Genomic DNA, 21,823 nt, shown 5'->3' with positions numbered 1-21,823 from the left:
ACACTCCTTGAAGAAGCTGCAACCCTGGCGGTTGATACATATACACACTTTCACAGCCGCACATACACGATCACAGATCACAGATCCTACTCCCTCCTTTGATAACACCCCTTGTCAAAACACACAAATACAAGCACGGGTGGGAAAATGCTCTCTTCAGTCGCTGCCGTCATTGTCGCCTCGGCTGCTGCCGTCTCTGCGGGTGCCATCCCCAAGCGTAGCCAGACTGCCAGCATGACTCCCCATGACAAGTATTCTTCTTCGTGTGGTGCGCTCGGATGCAAGATCAATACCAACCGAATTGCCTACTGGCCCTCGGCCGTCAGCTGCAACGACATCTGCGTCAAGTTGACGCACAACGGCCGCAGCCTCCACCTCCTCAAGGTTGACCAGTCGGGAGGCGCCCACGATATCTCGTACGACGCCTATAGCGTGCTCGTCACTGGCAAGCCTGCCGCCGAAAGCCGCATAGTGGGAGGCCCCGTCGACATGGCGTGGGAGGTTGCCGATCCTAGTGCGTGCCGCGACCTCCTCCCTCCCAGCGGCAAGTTGCCTGTCTCTGCCGCCAACAGCATGAACTTTATCTCATCCTGCCCGGCTTCGACCTGGGTTGGCCAGAATCATGAGCTTTTCAACATCCAGGACCCTGTCTGCCACTTCGGTGTCGACCAGACTTGCACCTTGGACATGAGCAAAAGCAACCAGCCCCAGTGCCCTAGTCCGCTTGGCCTAAACACGCCTCTGACTGGTCAAGAGGTTTACAATATCGAGTATAGCACCGGCAACAAGGTTCTTGCTTAGGATGTGGAAACAAAACAAAATTATAGACAATTTCTCTACGTTGTACATATATATTTATGACTGCTGTTGTTATTTTTTTTCTCAAAAAGAAGTACACATAACGACTCTAGAAAAGGATAGACTTGAGATGATGAAACACGAAAGATTCAGACTTTGATTATCTGCATATGAATGACGTTTCGCTTTGAAGTGTTGTGACGCACTTGAAATGCCACGGAGTGTTGGTGTAGAAATTAAGTAAAACATGAAATGAAATGACATTGTCTGGGCATGTAAGTGTGTCCACTGTCGAGTCTGTTTGATGTCTCCCATTTCCAAGGATGACATAAGTCATGATACATGGTGCTGTTTCAAACTGCACGTCGAGTTCCTCGGCAGGTCAGAGCGGTCCACATTTTTGGCGGCGTGGCTCTTTTCCATGATTCGCCGAGGTTCCAGTCCCAAGACGGCCAGACGGACCAAGGACAAGTTGCAAAGCGCCGACTCTCTGAACTGACAACTACCTGGGCAATATCAGGCCGGCCTCTGTGTGCACATCGTGGGCCAATCTCGACACTGCGACGAGACGACGAGACGACGAGACACGCAGCTCCCGAGGCTTTGCGCCTGGACGACGAGCGTTGCCGACGCCCAACGCCGACGATGCCGTCCGACACGCCTCCCAGTCCCGACGCCGGCGACACCAGCCATCTGCCGTCCTTCTACTCTCCGCGCTCGACGCCCGCCGACGCAGCTGCACCCAGCAGCCACGGGAGACAGCCTCCGCAGCAAGTCGACGAGCTCTGCCTCTCGCAAGAGAGTCCGCGGTCGCAGTCGCAGTCGCAGTCGCAGTCGCAGTCGCAGTCGCAGTCGCAACCCCCTCCGCCATCCTTGCTGTCCCCCGCCTTCACCCCACCGCAGACTCCCGGATCGCAGACGCCCACGAGAGCCGGGCCACGCGGCGTCCCAGTCGACAGCTCAATTCCCGACGGCGGATGCGGCAACAAGAGGCCAAAGTTGCTCCGGACGCTGCCCACGGTGCAATGCATTGTCCGCGCGCGCATCCCCACCGTCACGGGCACAGAAATGTTCCTCCACCTGTACGCCAACGACGTCGACGACAAGGAGCATCTGGCCATCGTGTTTGGCAACCACATCCGAAGCAAGAGTCTCGATGCCCGCCGCGAGGGAGAAACCGAGATGGACAGGATGATCCGGGGCGCCTACACGGGCAGGCTGTTCCCGGGCCGGACAACCAGCGGCACCAACGCCAGCCATGAAGCGCCCGCCGCGCCGCAGCAGCAGCAAAGCGCTCAGCAACCGCCGCCGCTGGTGCGGATCCATTCCGAGTGCTATACCGGCGAGACCGCCTGGTCGGCACGCTGCGACTGCGGCGAGCAGCTCGACGAGGCCGCACGCCTCATGGGCATGCCCGGCAACACCTCTGGCGGCATCATCGTCTACCTCCGCCAAGAAGGCCGGGGCATCGGCCTGGGCGAGAAGCTGAAGGCCTACAACTTGCAGGACCTGGGGTCGGACACGGTCGAGGCCAACCTGCTGCTGAGGCACCCCGCCGATGCGAGGAGCTACGGGCTGGCCACCGCCATGCTGCTGGATCTGGGGCAGCAGCACGTACGTCTGCTGACGAACAACCCGGACAAGATTCGCGCCGTCGAGGGTCCGAACAGAGAGGTCGTCGTCAGGGAGAGGGTGGCCATGGTGCCGCTGTCCTGGAAAGGCAAGGGTGGCTTCAGCAGCCAGGAGGTGGAAGGCTATCTCAAGACCAAGGCACGTTGGAGTGAAGTGAAATGCGCTCAAGCGCTCCGTCAACCTGCCAGCCGATCATTGCTAACGATTTGCAGATTGAAAAGATGGGCCATATGCTCGACAGGGAGCGGCCCACGTAAGAGCAAGAGCAGAACAAGAACAAGACGGGGGCATCTCTTGCCAGGCGCTTCATTTTTCGCACAGTACGGAGTTTGCGGGCTGGCATGCTAGAACACTCGTAGCGAGTATGTATAACCATGTAGATTACGTGAAAAGTTCTACAGAAAAAGGATTACAAAAAAAGGGAGTAGGAAACTCTCCTGGAAATGAATTCTCTTCTCTCGGAGAGGGTCTTGTTGGACCTGGACGCATTATCCAGGCAGAGAGAGCCAGATTTCTACCCAAGTACGACGACAACATGGTGACGACCCGTCGGACCCACAATAATCTTCCACCACCCTCAAATACTGTCCCTCGGTGCCTAACATTTTGTTCACCTTCGAACCTCTGGACAAAATTACAGCTGCCACTGGCAGCCTTTTCTCGCCTCGGAAATAGGCTCTCGCGACGCTCGTGTGCAATTATGCTGCGGTAGAATATGTCGACCAAAGACATCCGATTGCGCCTCACCGTCCGGCGACACGGCGTGCCGGAAATCAAGCTCCTCTGGCCGTGTGCTTGCTCTGCGGACACGACCATTGCCAAGCTGCTCGCCCAGGTCAACGAAGTGGTGCCGCTCGAGAGCAGCGACTGGGGACTAGAGGACTATGCGGTCGAGCTTTCAGATGACAGTGGCGGAAGCTACGAGTGTCTGCATTTCCAGCGGGTCTCGCAGATTTTGAAGGACGAAGATCATGTCATGTACGGATTTTTTTTTCTTTTTTTTTTGGCCCCAGACTCATCTACCGTTTCATTCGTCTGGGACTTGGCTGACCTGACGCATGTAGAATCCGGTCCCTTTTGACAGATGATATTAGAAGACGCCGGCTCAGCGGACGCCATCAGATTTCAACAGACGGCAAGCACCTTGTCGATGGACTGGCGTTCGGGCGACCATGGCTGCGAACACCGTGCGACCGGCCGGCCTTTGAGCTGCCGCCTCGTAAAAAGGCGCGAATCGACCGGGCGCCGGAGCAATTGCTTTTGGAGGGCCCGCCTGGATGCGTTGGAGCGCACGGCGGGCGTTTACAATCCATCTGCCTCGATGATGGTGAAAATCCCGACATGTCGGGGAACGAAGACGGCGAATTCGAACCTGGTCAGGACATTGAATCTGAGAGCGAGAGCGTGTCTGGGGATAGTGAAGGCGATGCCGACGTCGACTATTCGCCCAGAGCGCTGGCCGAGGAGGTCCGGCTTCTTGGCGAGGACGAAGACCGCAGCGGCAATTGCCAGCCGGCTTTGATCGAGCCCACGTTGGAGCAACTAGGCGTACTTCGGATGGCATTCCCCCTGTTATCCTTTTCGACCATTGAGAAGGAGCTTTTTCTACAGAAGCAAGACTTGAGAAGGACATATGATGCGCTGCGACGATCGACTGCGCCGAGCCTTAGTTTCGACGACATGATGGATCGCATGGTGACGGGGCTCTTGGGGCAGCATGAGTCCTCGCCCGTGCCTCCAGCCGTGCCCTCCTTGCTTGGTCAGCCACGCCCAGCTTCAAAGCCTCTCATTGAGGAAGTAGCAAGCGAGGGCTCAGCAACGTCATCTTCAGGGTCAAGCTGCGACAGCACGTCCGACTCTGGCTCTGACGACTCTGACGAAAGACGCTCCAGCTACGCCCAAGACACGAGTAACTCTCCAGGTGACAGCTCGGACAGCGACGGTGACGAGTCATACGATGACAGTTCAAGTGATGCTGACGTGTCCGAGTCCGAGTCCGAGTCCGAACACGAGTCTAAGCCCGTGCGAGAGATTTCGAGGCCCACGACGGCGTTGGTCAAAAGTGAGGGATCTGCACCTCATCAGGGCCTCTCGAGAACACAAAAACGCAATGCTCGACGGAAGCGGGCCAAGCTGATAAGGCAGCAAGAAGAAACACCAACGCCGAGCCCGGAGGATGCAGAGCTTCTAGCCCGGAAGGAGGCCTTGTTGGGCGCCCTGTCCGAGAATACCATCCCCGTAGAGACGGCAAGTGAGCCAACCCTGGCCAACGGCGAGGTGACAACACAGACGCCAGACAAACCTCACAATGTGGCGTCGCCGACGAGTAAAGATTCATCGGGACGACGTGCTCGGGTGGACATGGGGGCGGGGAGAAGAATGCTGTTTGGGGCGTTGGGCCTCAAGACCCCCAAGTCCAAGGCAGACGAAGAGCGTATCAGGGAAGGCCTCATGAAGGATGCCAAGGGTGTGAATAAAGCCAGGATTGTCCAGGTCGTCGATGACAAGGACGTCAAGGACGTCCAGGTAGCCAGCGAGGAGGCCGCGGACGCTGACGCATGGAAGTCGAAGATGACGTATCGGGCGGTGGAATGCTGTCACCAAGGCATGGTTTTGTCGGAGCCCCCGTTCCCCTTTGTCCAGCGGTGGGATCCCCAACAACAATATGGATCTATGCGGAAGCGGAAGAGAGAAGCTCAATGCTACGGTGACGGTGCTTGTGTTTACGAAACGTCGGGCGCGACTGGGCACGACGAAGACGCAGACGCAGACGCAGACGAAGACGCAGACGCAGAGACTACCGACACCAACGGCAGCTCAAAGAAGAGACGGTCGACGACAAGTCGAGACCTGTTTGGCAACCATGTGAATGGGGAAGCGACTACCAATGGCGACGCCGGCGACAATTATGCGCCGGTTGAAAAGGATTTACCAGCCTTACCCGAAGACGTGAGCAGTCTTGCCACGCTGGAGAAGGGCAGCGCGAGGGCAGGCATGGTGATTACATGGAAGCGATGTATCATGTCCAAGGCAACGCAGTGGCAGCCCGTGATTGCGTCTGTCACGGGGGAGGTTCTCCCCGGTGGAACCGAGTCCAGACTGGATGTACGGCTGGCACTTAGGGACCGAGAGCACAACCACAAGGTCTACGACGACAAGGGTCAGAGGGTCTATGACAGGTTCGAGATGCCTGGTTTTGAAGAGGACGGGGAAGCGGCGCCGGATGATGGGCTTCGGACTATTCTCTGGGACGAGATGATTGAGCCCAAGATACTGCAGGGCACATTGCCGCCGCCGACGAATGGAAGCGAGGGATGATTCATGTAGTGCTGGGTCGGTCACGCGGCGGAAACGGCGGGTTGTTTTGGAGCGCAGTCGGTGTATGTCGGCGTGGGCGCCTACCAGATGGATAGATAGATACCCTTGACGTGTGTAGTAGGATTTGCAGGTTGTTTTCTCCACACATGTTGAAACCAGATGCGTATCTACGATTGCAGCACAGGCGACGGCCTGGCGCACAGCTCCAGAGCCTCACAGGCAGCGTTGTGCATGTAATGTAATGCATGCCGGGCGGGCAAGGGGTCACGGAAAACGTCGTGTACCGCGAGCTCCCTCCGTGTCTCGGCCACGGCAGGCGTAGGCGCGAGCAGTCTGGTCTCTGGACGCGGGCGCAGAGCGCTGGTGGTTGGCGGTTGGCGGTTGGTCATTTGTGCTCAAACAGTCTGACGGCATGTGGGGATTGGAGACTGGAGACTGGAGATTGGAGAGAGAGTGAGTGACTGGGTGGTGGCTGATGTATCTGGACCCTCGAACAGGGACACGGCCCGAGGTTGATGAGATGTGGCTTTTGCTCTGGCCGCAGCTCTGCCGAGTTAGCTTTACCAGGTTGAAGTACGGAGTAGGCAACTATTGACTTGTGGAAGACGGCGGGAGCGGGAGGCGGGAGGCGGGAGGCGGGAGGCGAGAGGCGAGATGCGAGATGCGAGATGCGAGAGGTGGGAGACGGCAACTGCATGTGCAGGCCCAAAAATGCAAGGCACGCTGGAATGAAATGAATAGATAGATGGCTGGATGGGACGGATCGAGAATGCGCGCGGTTCCAGATGCAAAGGGGGTTGCGGATGCAATGCTGTCGGCAGCAAGCACCAAGGACCACGGCGATGATGATGTGACGATCGCCAAAGGGCGGGGGATCCCCAGAGACGGGCCAAAATCGACTGGCAAAGGCACGCGCAAGGGTCCGGCATGTAACTTTAAGTAGTTATAAAGGACGAGGTGGGGAGGCGGGGAGGCGGGGAGGAGGTGCCACCAGCATAAATGGACGACATCTGGACACATCACCGCGAGCCGAGAGCTCCGTACGTACTGCGCCCGCCCTCGGCAGCGAAAGTAGTTGGTGTTGGCAACGTCCATGTGATCAGGACGCCCGTCTTAGTCATTTGTGAACCCCCAGCCAAGCCAAGCCATGATGACGCCTCAACGCCGCCTGAGTCACGACGCCCTGCCCTGTCTTGTTGTAAAAAGGCAGCATTTCTCCCACCATGATTTTCGACATGTGCATCATCTCCTTGCCCGCCTCTGAACCGTCCATTTCATCTGCCTATCCAGACCCCCTCTTGACCGTGGTTCGCAAGCCGTGCGAGGGAAACACGGCATTCAGAGAGAGGCCTCGGCCAGACACACCACACGAACACACGAGACCGATATACCGCCCCTTCTCCGAGCTCATCCGCCTCTTCAACGCGAGACTCTAACAAGAATTAAAATTTAAAAAAATTAAAAATTGCTGGCAGTGCCCTGTCCGTGGTCCCTACAATCGTCGGGGGCCCAGGCACATTGCCATGTCTCCCCGAACCCGACCAGCCCTGTTGCTCGTCGCCTTGGCAGTCCTGTCGATATCGTCGCTGCCCGCACGCGCAGAGCGAGACGCAGTCGTCCCAGACTCCCTCGAGCGGATACGCCACGGGCCCGCGCTCCCTGCCAGTGCTACGGGGTTGAAAAGCGCCCGCCACCAAGACCATCACAAAAGGGGGGACGAGCACGACGACAGTGATGACCGTCATCCACGTCCGGCGAGCAACGCAAACAATCACGAACCACATGGTCGTGACCCCCAGGGAGCTAGCCACGCTCATGCTCCTCCTGCCGGAAAGCGAGATGAGCCCCCTTCCGCGCCACCGGCCTACACCCCGATCGTGACGCCGGCGCCCGACCAGGACGCCGCTCTGGCCAGCCAGGGCTACAAACAACTCACATACTACGCATGCAACACCGTTGCCGGCAGCGAGCACTGCGGCTGGCATTTGCCCGTCGTCAAGGCCCAGGGGGTGAGGAGGGATTCGGCCACCGTGTGGCTGGTTGTCGGGTGCTTGGCCGGCGTGTTTGCCCTGGGGTTGATGTGACGGCCACGATGATTACTATGACGATGACGATGATGACAATGACGATGCTGATTCTGTATGGGCGTGGATTTTGCTGGCAAAAACCGAAAAAAAGAAAGGAGAGGGATGGAGAGGAAGGCAAGGAAAAGAGAACAAACAAAAAACGAGAAAAGAAAAAGAGAACGAGAAATGGCATAGACGCATGGCTCCTTCAGCTTGCCTGCTCGCGCATGACCTGCGGTCACGATACCCTGCTGCGGGACGGCATCGTTATTCAAATAACTTCCACTTTACCACGGTTGCAACTTGCAGCAAATTACATGTTCCAGTGCCACGAGTCGTGTCCGGTGCTCTCGCCGGCGGGAACAAATGCCTGCCCTGGGCCAAGCAGCACGTCGTGTGACTCGCGGGGCAAACATTTGCGTTACACCAGACCTTTGGGGAGAAACACGTAAACAGGAGAAAAAGAATTTTCTCAAGTCACATGTATTTGTAATTCGTTGGTCCGAAGCCGAAACACCCGTTGTTGATCTCATGCTAGTGTATTGAAGGTAGACCATGGAAGCCGTGGTCTCATACCCCCCCGTCCGCCCCCAAAAAGCCGAATGCGTTCCCAGAGGTTCGTGAACATAGTTTCCCTGATGCCCAAGAAATCCAAGCGCCCCGCGGCAACACTCTGATACCGCGTGCCCGCTGCCCCCCTTTGCCCCATCTTCACAACGACTGCACGTCACGCTTATTTGTCCTTCTTTGCCTTGGCGCCCTTGACCTTTGCTGTGCCGCGGAGCGTCTTCTGTCGGTTCTTGCGCTGCTTGCCTGCGGGGGGGGAAGGAGGAGTGTTAGCTCTTTGTATCTCTTTTTTTCTTCCTCGTCTCTCCCGAATCGCTCGGGTCTGGCTGCACAAAGCAAGAAACAGGAGATTTGGATGCTCGGCGACTTTCCAAGCCAAGAGGGGGCATGCGGGTGAGCACCTACGCTGCTGTCTGCTGGCGCGCTCGGGCTTGGTGGCCATGCCGACACGGACAAGGCGGTAGGTGGGCTCGAACTTCTTCATAGCCTCGGGCGAGTCGTAGATGAGGGCGAAGCCGGTGGTCTTGCCGCCGCCGAACTGGGTTCGCAGGCCGAAAACCTGCACCTGGTCCTTCTGCGCCTTGTACATGCCGCCCAGCTTCTCGCGGAGCTCCTCCTTGGAGATGTTGGGGCGGCTGGGGTGAAGGATGTCACTGTATTCCCGATTGTTAGCATTTCCCGCGTTTTTGGCTGGTGTGCAACAAGTCATTTCGGTCGTGCCGCGCAAAAGAGTAAAGTATCGACGCTGTCGTCGACTTCTTCACGGGGCCGTGGCTTGGTCTGCTGCCGACAGTGACAAACGATAGGTGTGCCCGTCTGCGCGACCCTTGTCACAGGTGAATTGGAGGCTTTGCTCGGTGGTTTGGTCGTCTTTTTTTTTTCATAAATGTACCAAGCAATCGTTTTACTTGGTTATTTGTCGTCGTCGAGTTCATCGCAGGAGAGAATTTGCGCGCCGCCTCCACCATTTCCCCCGTTTCTCCCCCGTGAAGTCGACATTCAATTGCGCGGCACCATCGAAGAGAGGGTCAAACTCACACGACCATCTGCTTGCGACCCAGAAGAGGGTTACGGATGAACTTGCGAGTTCGCAGGGTAACGGGGCTGTCGTTGTCCGCCATGCTTGTGGTGCTGAGATGTTGTCTCTGTGGGTGGTGACGGAGGGCGTTGGGCGTGGCGACTTCGAATCCGTGGTGGTTGTGAGGGCTTGCTCGGCGAAGTCGTGACCCATGGCGAAAATTCCGTCCGCGTCGCTTAAACTGGGTCCAACCCTAACAATTTGTGCGTGTGTTACAGATGTGGAGAGCCACCAGAAACTGTATGCCTGAGAAACCGGGCCGCCGACCGCACGAAATTTCGCAGCGCGGTCACGTGATGCGTCGGCCAAGCCTCGGAAAGTACATTGCCATTTTGGGATGGGAATTGGTCAAACCCCACACTGCCTCCGCGCGGGTGGCATGAGGAGGAGCACGCGAGCTTCCACAAGCTGTCTGTCAGTGATTGCAACTTGGATTGACCATCTTCAATGGACGTATCCTTTGAACGGACATGGATCGTCCATGGAGCCAAGAGGTAGATCGGTTCTGTTACCAATACCTTCAACTAGAGTCAAATCTCGACTGGCCTCGAGATGAATTCCTCCGGTTGGACGAGGTTCAGGATGCAATTTACAAACGCATCTTCAAGGCCGAGGCGTCCAACGTCGGACCCCCAGACAGATATCGGATCAAAATTTTGAAGGAACTTGTGTTCCGAATAGAGTCTGCAATAGATGATTGGGACAGACATGTAAGTTTTTTCCTCCCTGTAGTGTTGTCCCATCCATACTGCCAAGGCCCAAGGCCGCCGTGATGGTCGTCCTGACCAAGGTTCAAAAGGCAGTCTCTGACGATATCATGGCGACATTATCAGCAGCTCTGGCCATTCCCTTGACACCTGGTGCGATATCAGCGCAGAGGAAGTGCTATGTGACATATCATCTGTCCTTGCTTGAGCGCGGGACGCAGTTGAAGACGGCCGCTCCACATCCGAGCATTACGCTACTCGAAAACCGAAACCTGATTGCCGCCGGCGGCACTACGGGCCACAGAACCTGGGAGGCGGCATTACAGTTGGGACAGTACCTGTGCCAAAATCCGTCCCTTGTCTCAGGAAAACGCGTGCTGGAATTGGGTGCTGGCACCGGGTATCCGTCGGTGCTCTGCGTCAAGCACTTGCAAGCGGCGCACGCCATTGTTTCGGATGGATCCGAAGACGTCATTGACAGACTGCTGGATAACTTGTTCCTCAACAGCCTCCAGGACTCGCCGAAAATCAGCCCCATGGGTATCAAATGGGGACACGCATTGGTTGGCACGGAGGAGGAGAAATGGAATGGCGGCCAACCAGTCGATGTCGTGCTGGGCGCCGATATCACATATGATGCGCGAGCGATGCCGGCTTTGGCCGCGACTCTTTTCGATCTCTTCGGCATGTATCCCAGTGTCAAGGTATACATATCAGCAACCGAACGAAATGCAGAGACATACCAGACGTTTCTAGAGGTGTGCAGGCAATGTGAGCTAGCTGTAGAGGACCTCCACGTTGATGTGCCTCCTCGATCGCAACAGAATGGCCCGTTTTACGACGACCAGCTGGCAATACACTTGTGCCGTGTGTCCAAAACTTGACGGATGGCTGGGTTTCCCTTGACCACGGCGGCCGCGGAATGGGCAGCGACGACATGGACAAAAAGGGGCACATTCAATAGTTACCAGGGAGGTTGAAACGGGTGACAAGTTGACAAGTTTTTTGGATCGTCATGACTGGCGTCACTTGATGTGGAGGCCAAAGTGCGCCCCCGCCGGTGGTCTGTTCTGACGCCATCCGGCTCACGGGGCGGGGTCGCGGTGTCTATCGGCGTGTGGAGAGCGAGACTATGAGTGAGGTCATCAATGATGGACTTTGCACAGGTCGGTGATGGAGGAGAGGGTGAGACGACACCACCAAACGCAATTGGCCGCACGGCGTGTTTTCCAGCAAAGGGGGGATTGTTCCGGCCTCGGGGACCGGTTGTACCATTTACAGCTAGGTAGTTTTGGAAGAAACACGCCAGATGGCATCTTACAAGGCCACTCTTGGCGATGTTCCTCACTGCCTACGATACTTGTCAAGGCCTGATCGTGGTTGGTGACGGGCCTCGCCTGTGTGCTGGTTGACCAGCGAAACGTCCACAGTCCGGGGACAGAGTGAAAGAGGGAAGGGAAAGGAAAGGAAAGGAAAACAGAGAAAAGGGGAAGGGAGGGCGGGCTGAACATGTCTCACTCTCGTCGGTGCGCGCAAGTTTGCTTGGACACCAGCAAGCTAGCAAGAGCAAGAACTAGAACGACGAGGCAATGGGAGAACTGAAAAAATTTGTGCGTCGACGGAGAAAATCTGGCAACACAGCTTGCTCGTCAATTGTCTAATGGTAGGCTTTTCCCCCCTACTTGCGGACTACATGACTTATATGATTGCGGCATTGGATCCGGGACCAGGCAACGTTCGGCGCTGAGTTTCGTTTGCTCGGGATCGTAGCCGAGTCAGTTTCTCGACGGCGCGCATTGTCTTGTTTGCTTACAGCGCTGTGTTGTGACGATTAGTACTCGCGTAGTGCAGGAAATGCTTTTGTGAGTATCATGGCCCTTTTCCCTAGTCGTTCCTCAGTCCATCTTCCCCTATCAAGGCCACTTTTTTTGCGGATCCACCGCGATGAGAAGAGTGTAACTTTAGGTAGTTAACTACTCTGTGCTCCCCTGCCCAGGTCCCTCTCCGTACAACTATGGTAGTTGGTGTGTACGGATTGTGTTTCGCGATCGCAGCACATCAAGTTAACATCTAAGCGACCCCCGTCGTAGGCATGTCGCCGACACGCATGGTCTGTGGCAGTATTCATTAGTGAAGACACGGTTGACGTTCTGACATTCAAAGCTTGGTTGGCAACTTCACTCTGACGACGCGGCTGGATTTACCGGGTAAGGCTGACGAAACATGACGAGCGGCCCAACAGTCAAATTGACAAGTTGATGGGATAGCCCCCGTCTCCGGTATCAAGAACCGCTGCTGCAATGCAAATCGTGTCCTAGACTTCTCAAGACTCTCGCAGAAAATGGCAAAAGAATCAATTCTTTCGGAATCTTTTCGTTTCCCGAACTGGCCGCGTACGAATAGATGCTTCAAGGGAGACGCTCACCTCTCACCACTGTCACCTGATGCTTGACTTGCAGATTTGTCCCCTGACGGCTGTCTTCTCATCAATCAAATCAAAAGAACCTGCAGCCGGTCAGAGTTTTAGGCTGGCAAATCCTGCTCATCAGTCCCAGGTTATTCGACCCTCCAAAGGATCCCGGGCCTGATTCTGGACCAGTCTCGTTCCAGTCGGGCGCCACAAGCATACCACCCAAATCACCATACCACCGGACGGAACAGCCACTGACCAGAACACAGTTCATGCCGTCCAGCGCGCAAAGACTGGTCTTTGCAACTTGCTTGGTCACGGATCTACATGGTGCAAGCAAATCACAGCGGACTTGTGTCTGGGTTTGCCTTACCAACCAAACCCCCCGCGAGTGGCAGCTGGTGTGTGCTGTGCTGTGTCATGTCGTGTCGTGTCGTGTCGTGTCGTGTCGTGCCGTGTCGTGTCGTGTCTGTGTTGGTGTGTTGTTCAATCTGTGAGGACGGGTTGGCTGGCCGTCGGGGTCTCTCGATTGCTTGTTGTCTGGCCCAGGGTGTCTTCGCATCTCTGGCCAACAATCCAGCAGCCTACGCCATTGCAACGTGTGTGGTAGCGCCATCAAATATGCAGCGCCCAAGTGTCTGGCCGCCATATCTGCCTCGTGGCCCCCGATTGGCAAAGCGGCGGCAGGGAAAATAAATTGCATCAGACCTGGTAAAGTTACTTGGTCCCGGCCCGTCGCCAACAAAGTTGGAACAAGATTTGCCTCGAGAAGCGGCGGCGAGGTGCGGTTGGCGAGGTGCCAATGGGGCTTCAAGGTGCCGCGTTCACACGTTCGGCCTCTCGAGCAGTCCACCACCCCCCCGCTCCTTCCGTACGTATTCCACCAGACATCGTCGCCCAATGTGTCGTCAATATTCTGTTTCTAGCTTTTCTCAACAGCTGAAAACATACCCTGAACTCGACAATCAATGAAATCAGAGTCGGCACCCCCTCCCCCCCTTATTGATACGTCTTTATACAAACGGCACCCCCAATTTCCAGCTCGGGCCAGTAAGCAGCAGCTACTACTCCGTACATTAGATTGTCTCCACCGGGCTATCGCTCATTGAAAAGCTCCGTGCATAATACAACAGTGACGGCTCCCCAGGTACGGAGTAGGGAACACAGAGTCGAATATTACAAAGTACACCTCCTCACCTGCTCTCGCACTTCCTGCCACTTTCTCCTCTTCCAAGGGCAAAAGAGGTGGTGATTGACAGAAATCCCATATCAGCGTGCCGGCAAAGGGCGATCCAAGACCAATTACTCCTTTCCGCCACCACGTTTCTTTCCTGCTGTACCGGTGTATGCATTCACATCGGCTGGCTCCTTATCTTCCAACAAATCCTGGGGCTGTCTTGTGCCTCGATGCAGCTCTGCTTGGCAACGGCTGACGAGAGTGGGCTTCCTCTGCAGCCGCATCCTGCATCGTGGCAACGAACCCCCTGCTCATAGTACGTACCGCCTACGCCTCTGCTATACCGACCTCACTTCCAATGGGCTTGTCATAAAGAGTCCCTTATCTCGATTTGAATAACTACCTGGCTCCCCCCCCGCGATCCTTGCTATTCTTAAGGCAAAGGAAGCACCGTTGCCGATTTTCTCGTCCCCTCTCCTAACCAAGTCAAAATGACGTCGAGCAAGAGACAAACCTACAACTTTGCTCTGCAAAAGTATCTTCTGCTGCAGGAGCAGCATGAAGAGCTCTCTAGCCATCTCGAACAAATACGACCGCGGAAGGACTCACTGAGGAGCGCCTCAACTCGATCATCCAGCACATCGTCCATGTCGACGTCGCCTAGACGACACTCCGAGAGCGGTGAACGTCAACATGGTCGCACTCGAGCCCACGGTGGCCGGAACACGCCTGGCGCCGGCTCACTAGACACAATTCTGGATGAAGAAACAATACATGCCATTTCAGCCGAGGAGCAGCGTCTGTTCGACGTCAATGAGAGTATCAAACGCGCATTGACAGAACTCCTCAACTATGACGCAGTCCGTGGCGACCACACCATGCGCATGTGGGCACAAGCCAGGCTTATGGAGACGGAGAAGGAACTTCGCTCAGGCCGGCGGCGCAGGAGCTCGCCTTGCATGGAGTGAGCTCACCGGACGCCAGCTGTGCAAAGCGGCAATAGCCTCTGCGAGGTCTCTTTACCTGATCATTGTTGCGAATACCTAGGCAATTTGTGGCATCGGCGCTTCCCTCGTGTGGAATTCTTTCCGCTTTGGGGGGATTTTGGTTGCAATTACGGCGTTGATGGACAGTGGCATGGGCCTCTTTGGTTAAAAAGCGATATAATGGCATTAAGGTCCCACAAAATGGCGGTACTCTCAACGTCGTGAGGACAATTGTTTGCATGGACGTTTCTTCTACTATACGACTTACCCTGTACTTTTCTGACAGCACCGGCTGCAGCGTTGCTACAAGCATCCATCTGCCTAGTAACGTTTTCCTCTGCACAGGCTACGAAACCTGTGGTTTTGAAATTGCAAATATTTTCATCTGAATTTGTCTCCGAAAAGTGACGCATCGCAATTGGCCCAACATGATAAATGTGACGTGACGTGGAGTAGTTTAGTTTGACAGCGGAAGAAACCAGCAGTTCATGCTGGTGACAAACCTGTCTGTCCCAGTTACTAAGCTAGTACTTGAGGAAAAAGAGTTGGGATTAATCCTGCACACGTCGGAAGAGGTCCACTTGCTGGACAGCCAACGAAGCTTCCATGTACCTGTCAGGAGTTGTCGTATATCTGCACTAGTTGCTGAGCAAGGTCGACGTCCTAACTTGACCTAGGCATTGATTGCACTCATCGAGCATGATTTACGGCGCAAACTATCTACTAGACGGCCTGCTATGGCCACCCCCCCACCACGACAAGTCTCGAGTTCTTGTTTTTGCTCCACTGGAAACTCACCAGACATTTCCTGATGTCATCACTGCTGCTGCCAAAGGAAGGTCTTACCTGCAACAAACAGGGTCCACAGTAGGGACGTCACGTGAACCACTTACTAGTTTCCGGGAAAACATCGGCAAATAGGTATTGCAACGAAACCCTCCAGATTCTATGGTCCAACGGTACGTCCAAAAGTTGGTCGTAACAGCAGCTTCATCAGCATTGCCTGCACTGGGACAGTCCCGACACTCGTCGCAATGTCGGTTCTATTGGAGACCAGCGTTGGTGATATTGTTGTCGACTTGCTGGTCGAACATGCGCCGAAGCTTTGTGAAAAGTAAGCGACGTTTTTTGTCCTTTGCTAACGAGGTGTCGCTAACGTCCTTCTGAGTAGTTTCTTGAAGCTCTGCAAAATCAAATACTACAATTTCTCTCCCATTCACTCAGTGCAAAAGAACTTCACATTCCAAACTGGCGACCCTCTCGGGCCTCTGTCGAAACAATTCGATGGGGGCTCTTCAATATGGGGACACATATCCGGAGACCCTTCGAAGCAGTCATTTCCTGCTTTTTTTCATCCCAAGCTGAAGCACGTTGAGCGCGGCACAGTTAGCATGGCCACGGTGCCCCTCTCTACCGACCCCGATACGCGCCTTGCTGCCTCCCAATTCATCATTACTCTTGGCGAACATACCGATTTTCTAGACGGCAAGGCCGCTATATTTGGAAAAGTTGTAGAAGGGTTTGATGCATTGGAGAAAATCAATGAAGCTATTGTTGATGACAAAGGCTATCCTCTGGTCGACATCCGCATCAAACACACAGTCGTGCTGGACGACCCATATCCCGACCCTTCCGGTTTACGGGAGCCTAGCTCAAGCCCGCCGCCAACGGAGTCTCAGCTTAAGACAGTACGAATTGCTGATGAGGCAGCTTTGCACCAAGATGACGGGGTAGACGAGGCTGAGTTGGAACGGCGACGCCGTCAGACCGAGGCCAACGCACAGGCCTTGACGTTGGAAATGATGGGAGACTTACCGTTTGCCGAGGTGAAGCCGCCGGAAAACGTTCTTTTCGTCTGCAAATTACATCCAGTCACAGGTGACCAGGATCTGGAGCTAATCTTTGGTCGGTTTGGAAAAATTTTGAGCTGCGAAGTGATTCGAGACGCAAAAACAGGAGACAGTCTACAATACGCATTTATCGAGTTTGAAGACAAAGCATCTTGTGAAGCCGCCTACTTTAAAATGCAAGGCGTACTGATAGATGATCGAAGAATCCATGTTGACTTCTCCCAGAGTGTAAGTAAACTAAGCGATGTTTGGAGAAAGGACACAAATAGCAAGCGACGGGCAAATGCTTCGCGTGGTGGCTGGGGCGGTGTTGATGAACTTGAAAAGAGAAGGCAATACCGAGCTGAGGCAGAAGCTCCGCAGAAGAACAAGTACGGCATGATCTATGGTGACGAAGAGATGAAGGGTCGCCATACACGGAGCGGACGAAGGGATATGCATGGAGAAAATCCCTCATCAAGGGGAGAGGATCGGCGAGATGACGACGCTCGAAGCCGCAGCCCGCTTACACGAGAACGAAGCCGTGATAGACAACCGATTTGGAGGGACTCTCATCGTCACGGGGACGGGAGAGAATGGGACCGTAGAGATCGGAATCGTAGGTACAGCGACAAGGACAGATACAGACACGGGGACAGGGATAGGGATCGAGATGGACAACGGGATAAGGGTACAGAACAGCGCGACGACTCGTATCGTCCAAGACGATGAAATGAATCTTTAGGCTGAGAGATACATTTGGCGCACCTCTCCAGACAAATTTATTGCCCGACGTCTGATGTCCTTCCTTGGCCGGGGAGAAAATCCTGGCATGACGAGGACTCGATTCGTCAATACCCCATCACGACTCACGACTGTGGCACTCGTGTTACGCCGCGCACTCTGAACATTGTCTGGAGCATATTCCACTCCAGCATGCAAGATGGCCAGAAACGACCTACTCCTCTGACCGCTTATGCAAACATAGCATCTTTGGCCAGGGACCTGCGCAATTCGACCAGGCCATGTTTCACAAGTTGAGCCACCTGGCGGCTTGGAATCGCCGACAAGCGAGAATCGCAGACGCATTGACTCCCCCCATCGCTGCTGGTCTCAGCCCCCAGTCTTTCCGAAGCTTCGGCATCAAGGATTGGCAGCAGTTGTTGTCGACTTATCAGACGCGGCCTTTGGCATCCGAAATATACGTTACCAGCAGGCTCAGGAGTGTCCTTGCTCCATATCGGATAGCCTCAGCCCTCGCGTAGTGCGCCGAGCGATGCATACTGAAGTCTAATTATAAACAAGTGCATGCTTGTGTAGGATGGGTTGTCAATATGACATCATGCCCAAGCTGACCCGTCACTGGTCCGAAATGGATGCCGGGACTGCCCCAAAGCCTCTTCTATCCTGAGCGTGGCTAGATGCTTACCAAAGGCAGCAAAGGTCGAGCCAAACTCATTGATATGGTCACAGGGATGCCTGCGTGTCCACCGGCGGCTGCAGCGGTCAGCAAGATTTGGCGAGAAGCCGGCATCGTACCGAGACAGTTTGCGGAGCCGCTCGATGGCCTTGGGCTCTAGATTCACCGGGTCTGGGGTAGCCGACGGAGCTGGCACTGGAACCAAGTAACGTAATCTATGGAAGAGGTGGATTCAACGGTCGTATTCCAGCCGACCTTCTGAGTCCCCGTGCCGCCGGCCGATCAAGGAGACGGGGGACGCTTCCGAGGCGATGTGGCTTCCATGTGAGCTTGTCCGGAAAACTACGACGGCCAAATGCATATTTCCGAATCCTGTCAGCTCGTCAGTACCAGGGCACATCATTCTGCCAACTTGCCTTGGGGGCTTCAACCAAAGGGACCCTAAACAACCAAGACGCCAGCGTGGCCGGCTCTGGCGACATGAACACAACATCTCAATTGGGACACCGCTAGCGACTATGACGGGCATCGGAAGAGCCTCCAAGCGTGGCCAACCCTGTCTCGTTCGTGTAGCCAACAGCTCTTTGGACAGAACTCCGTAGCGGAGGCAGATTAAATGCGTCAACACGATGTGTCTGCCGTGGCGTGCAGCTCATATCGAGTCGCGCATGAAATTCGCGCCAAGCCAGTTGCGTCTGCATCAATGAATGGTCATCGACGTCTTCTTGGAATAAAATAACCGAGAAAAGAGTGGCGGTGATGACACACATGCAGATGCTTCAACTCAGTATACGGATATACCCCATTATACGCTTCGCCTGGGGCTTGCATGGTTGGTGGCCGCGGATGCCACCGTTCGTCCCGGACTTCTTTCAGCCCGAACTGACCTGGGGCCTTGCTCCATTGCCGTCGAGTTCTCGACCCAGCCAGCCTCGCTGATACAGCATCATGCCGGCAGCAGAAAACCCCAGGCATGCGCTGCTCACTGCTCACTTACATACGCAGCGTGCCTTGGGGTGTTTTCTTTGCGACCTCGTGAGCAATACTCGTCGCTGTGGCGGAAAAACCTGGTCCAGGGATACTTCCCTCGGTGGCGCCACCCTCACTGCTTGTACGATGATGGTATCGGTCCTGCTTTCTCAACTACGTCCTGTGTCGCTTCATGAGGCATGCCCCCTAGACTTGAGAAACTTCTCTTCTTGCAACGGGCAAACAGCGAGCACTCAGCAGTCCCTGACAAGGGAGCGAAGTCTTCACACCGCGTGGACAGCACATGCCGCTCCACAGACCAAGTAAATCTCGATCCGCGACCACGCTGCTTACATGCTTCGCTGCAAGTGGTCAGGGGCGTCTCCAAGTGTTTGTTAACTTACCAAGCGCCTCCCAGCCGAGCGTGTCTGTCATTGCAACGCAGGATCGGGGGGAGGGTAGATTTCCTCGGATTACACCGACGGCCTAACAAAACCATGCTTCGTCCAGTGGCTATGAATGCTTTCTGGAATAGTGACGGCGCATTCATGTAGCAATACCAGGGCTCTATTATTACCCCTTTTGTCCGTGCCTGGCCCATCTCAACCAACTGCATGGCTCGCACGTGCCAGAGCGATGGCAAATGCAGACATCAGCTCGTACAAGACGTGCGCCCTGGCGATATCGTCAAGTCTCAACGAAGCTTGGCCATGATGCTTGCTTAGCCCTCGCGTGGGCAGCAGGAAACACACAAGACACTCCATCACGCCTTTACATGGGCAGAGTGTCTTGTGTGTTTGTTTTGCATTTGCAACCCCCTTGGCCCGGCAACTGGTTCTCAATTACGGAACACGAAGCCCACACGGTCTGATTTTGCCACCTTGCTCACGTACCTATTCAAAAGGGCTATATCTTGCTTTCTTGGCCAAAACAGTTACACTAAGAATAGGACATTGCAAACGAAATGAAATGTTTTGGGCAAGGCAACAGAACATGACACCACGTTTTTGTGTCTTCAGCCAGTATGCATAAGAGCACTCACTGGCACATGCGGCTTGGGCCATGGCCCATCCCATGGGCCTGTATGACCGCACAGAGCCCTATGATACGTGGTGACTTGTGGACGGACAACCCAGGGTGCCTGTCGGGACACACCGACGCTGACTGGGATTTGATGCAGAGAAGAGCGTTTGAAATTTGCCGAGTTTGCTCAGGGACGAGCGTTACTGCTGCTCATACTACTCAAGTTGACCTCCAGCCATTCGGGGTTGGCGTCAGGCGGCTGGTACCGACTTCTTCCATCGTGAGGGCAATTTGCGGCACTCGGTTGAGCGTCAAGATGTACGAGTATCTTATGGACAGTGGTACCCGCCAAACACCGTTCTTGATTACGATGTATTCACAGGCTGTGCAACCATGAATGCCTCAGGAGCCAGCCCATGGGCAAAGGATAGCCTGGCAATTCGAACAAGACTCACGTACCGACGATGACATCCCGTAGAAGGGGTGATTGGTGGCGCGCGAACCTATTCGTCCACCCATCATCTGTCATTACCTCGGGCGAGACTCATGGATGCTGCAGGTGGATCGTTAGCAAGATTCACTCACCCACTTGGGCGTCAAACAGATGGATGGGATGGTCCGCTGTTTTCGGGATCTTTCCCTGACGGCGGGTTCTGTGTTGCCTCCGGGAGCTAGCCTTATACAAGCTGCAAAGAGTTGCTTCTGCAATCAAGATTTGAATGTACGGGATCAACAACCCCGGGTGCCTGCCCCAACCTGTCGGGTCGTGGCGTGCATTCTCTGCCGGGGCTTTTTGCCCCCAATGCTAAGGTGTCGAACCTCCTATCGACTGCGAAGAGGCATGACCGGGTCCCGTGTGGAATACAATGAAATATGCCCCCATCACTTTCATGTACGTAACCGTCCTTGCTTCCAAAACGACCACCGGGAACACCGCGACGAACAGACCATGCGTCCAATCCACTTTGGGATGTTTTTGGAGAAGAGACGGTAGGCCCTGCGCAGGCCGGACAAACGAGACGATAAACAGGGGGAGCAACGTGCCTCAGCTAGTAAAATTTGCTTCTGAGCGAGTTGATGGATGCTGTGTTTCGAGGAAGGGCCGGTCCGTGGTTTGGCAACATTTTCTGACAAACATAGGGGAGAGACCCGGGCGATGATGGAGTCGTGCAATCGGATGGGAATCCATTGGACGCATCGGACGTGATCCGGCGGGCACAAACAAGCTATCATCAGACTCAGAGTGTTTTCAGGACCTCTGATCCGTCGTACGGCCGACGTATAACAACAGGGCATAGCCGCAGCACCCCGAGCTATCCAGACTACTCCCTCCTCGCCTCAGCATCAACTCGGCTGCTTCCTCTTCATCACGTCCGGCTTTGACAGGACAGAGCCCGCTTTCAAAGAATAAAACAATCTCTGGCATCTACTCCTTAAGCCTTGCCTGCCCTCTCCGACTGCCTTGGCGCCTGTGTCCATCACCATCTCTCCCTTTCTTCTGAACAACCCGGAACCATATTGTCCAATTTCCGCCACAAACGGCCGTCTCCTTGTGTGTCATTTCTGCACGTACACCAGCAGCTGTCACAGTCGGAAGCTTGTGTCGAGCTTGACAAACGCTGGGCATACGTGTGACACCAAACTGCTGATCCTGCACCAACACCGTCATCACCATCACCTTCGTCACCGTTGCACTATTGCGTGTCTACCTCTGCTGCGACTGTGTCTCCAACTTGGGATCGCGTCCAAGGTCTACGAAAAGATTCAAACGTTGCTTCTTTTGACTGGTAGACACAAGTTGGGACATCACTTGGGCAGTCCTCCAGCGAAGACCGGCTCGTCG

At 55.0% G+C, this 21,823-nt stretch overlaps 8 protein-coding genes across 8 annotated transcripts; 7 read left to right on the top strand and 1 right to left on the bottom strand.

Moving 5' to 3' along the window:
• Positions 1–147: 147 nt before the first annotated feature.
• On the top strand, positions 148–801 carry MAM_07286 (Cerato-platanin; the record flags this gene model as incomplete). The annotated part of the gene is made up of 1 exon (XM_040826084.1): positions 148–801. One exon carries the CDS (start codon positions 148–150, stop codon positions 799–801), a length of 654 nt encoding a protein of 217 aa, XP_040675933.1.
• Positions 802–1,443: 642 nt separating this feature from the next.
• Positions 1,444–2,687, top strand: MAM_07285 (GTP cyclohydrolase-2; the record flags this gene model as incomplete). The annotated part of the gene is made up of 2 exons (XM_040826083.1): positions 1,444–2,583; positions 2,643–2,687. 2 exons carry the CDS (start codon positions 1,444–1,446, stop codon positions 2,685–2,687), a joined length of 1,185 nt encoding a protein of 394 aa, XP_040675932.1.
• A 458-nt stretch (positions 2,688–3,145) lies between these two features.
• MAM_07284 (uncharacterized protein) lies at positions 3,146–5,748 on the top strand (the record flags this gene model as incomplete). Its single annotated transcript, XM_040826082.1, has 2 exons — positions 3,146–3,408; positions 3,495–5,748. The coding sequence occupies 2 exons, from the start codon at positions 3,146–3,148 to the stop codon at positions 5,746–5,748; spliced, it is 2,517 nt and encodes an 838-aa protein (XP_040675931.1).
• A 1,523-nt stretch (positions 5,749–7,271) lies between these two features.
• On the top strand, positions 7,272–7,832 carry MAM_07283 (uncharacterized protein; the record flags this gene model as incomplete). The annotated part of the gene is made up of 1 exon (XM_040826081.1): positions 7,272–7,832. The coding sequence occupies one exon, from the start codon at positions 7,272–7,274 to the stop codon at positions 7,830–7,832; it is 561 nt and encodes a 186-aa protein (XP_040675930.1).
• A 715-nt stretch (positions 7,833–8,547) lies between these two features.
• MAM_07282 (40S ribosomal protein S24) lies at positions 8,548–9,502 on the bottom strand (the record flags this gene model as incomplete). Its single annotated transcript, XM_040826080.1, has 3 exons — positions 8,548–8,627; positions 8,787–9,034; positions 9,420–9,502. 3 exons carry the CDS (start codon positions 9,500–9,502, stop codon positions 8,548–8,550), a joined length of 411 nt encoding a protein of 136 aa, XP_040675929.1.
• A 427-nt stretch (positions 9,503–9,929) lies between these two features.
• Positions 9,930–11,050, top strand: MAM_07281 (uncharacterized protein; the record flags this gene model as incomplete). The annotated part of the gene is made up of 2 exons (XM_040826079.1): positions 9,930–10,169; positions 10,223–11,050. 2 exons carry the CDS (start codon positions 9,930–9,932, stop codon positions 11,048–11,050), a joined length of 1,068 nt encoding a protein of 355 aa, XP_040675928.1.
• Positions 11,051–14,244: 3,194 nt separating this feature from the next.
• Positions 14,245–14,721, top strand: MAM_07280 (uncharacterized protein; the record flags this gene model as incomplete). The annotated part of the gene is made up of 1 exon (XM_040826078.1): positions 14,245–14,721. The coding sequence occupies one exon, from the start codon at positions 14,245–14,247 to the stop codon at positions 14,719–14,721; it is 477 nt and encodes a 158-aa protein (XP_040675927.1).
• Positions 14,722–15,773: 1,052 nt separating this feature from the next.
• Positions 15,774–17,300, top strand: MAM_07279 (RNA binding protein; the record flags this gene model as incomplete). Its single annotated transcript, XM_040826077.1, has 2 exons — positions 15,774–15,853; positions 15,911–17,300. The coding sequence occupies 2 exons, from the start codon at positions 15,774–15,776 to the stop codon at positions 17,298–17,300; spliced, it is 1,470 nt and encodes a 489-aa protein (XP_040675926.1).
• Between the last annotated feature and the right edge of the window lie 4,523 nt (positions 17,301–21,823).

The sequence above is a fragment of the Metarhizium album genome, assembly GCF_000804445.1.
Source record: "Metarhizium album ARSEF 1941 chromosome Unknown scaffold_29, whole genome shotgun sequence".
Taxonomy (NCBI): Eukaryota; Fungi; Ascomycota; class Sordariomycetes; order Hypocreales; family Clavicipitaceae; genus Metarhizium; species Metarhizium album.
This window is presented reverse-complemented; position numbering and strand designations above follow the sequence as displayed.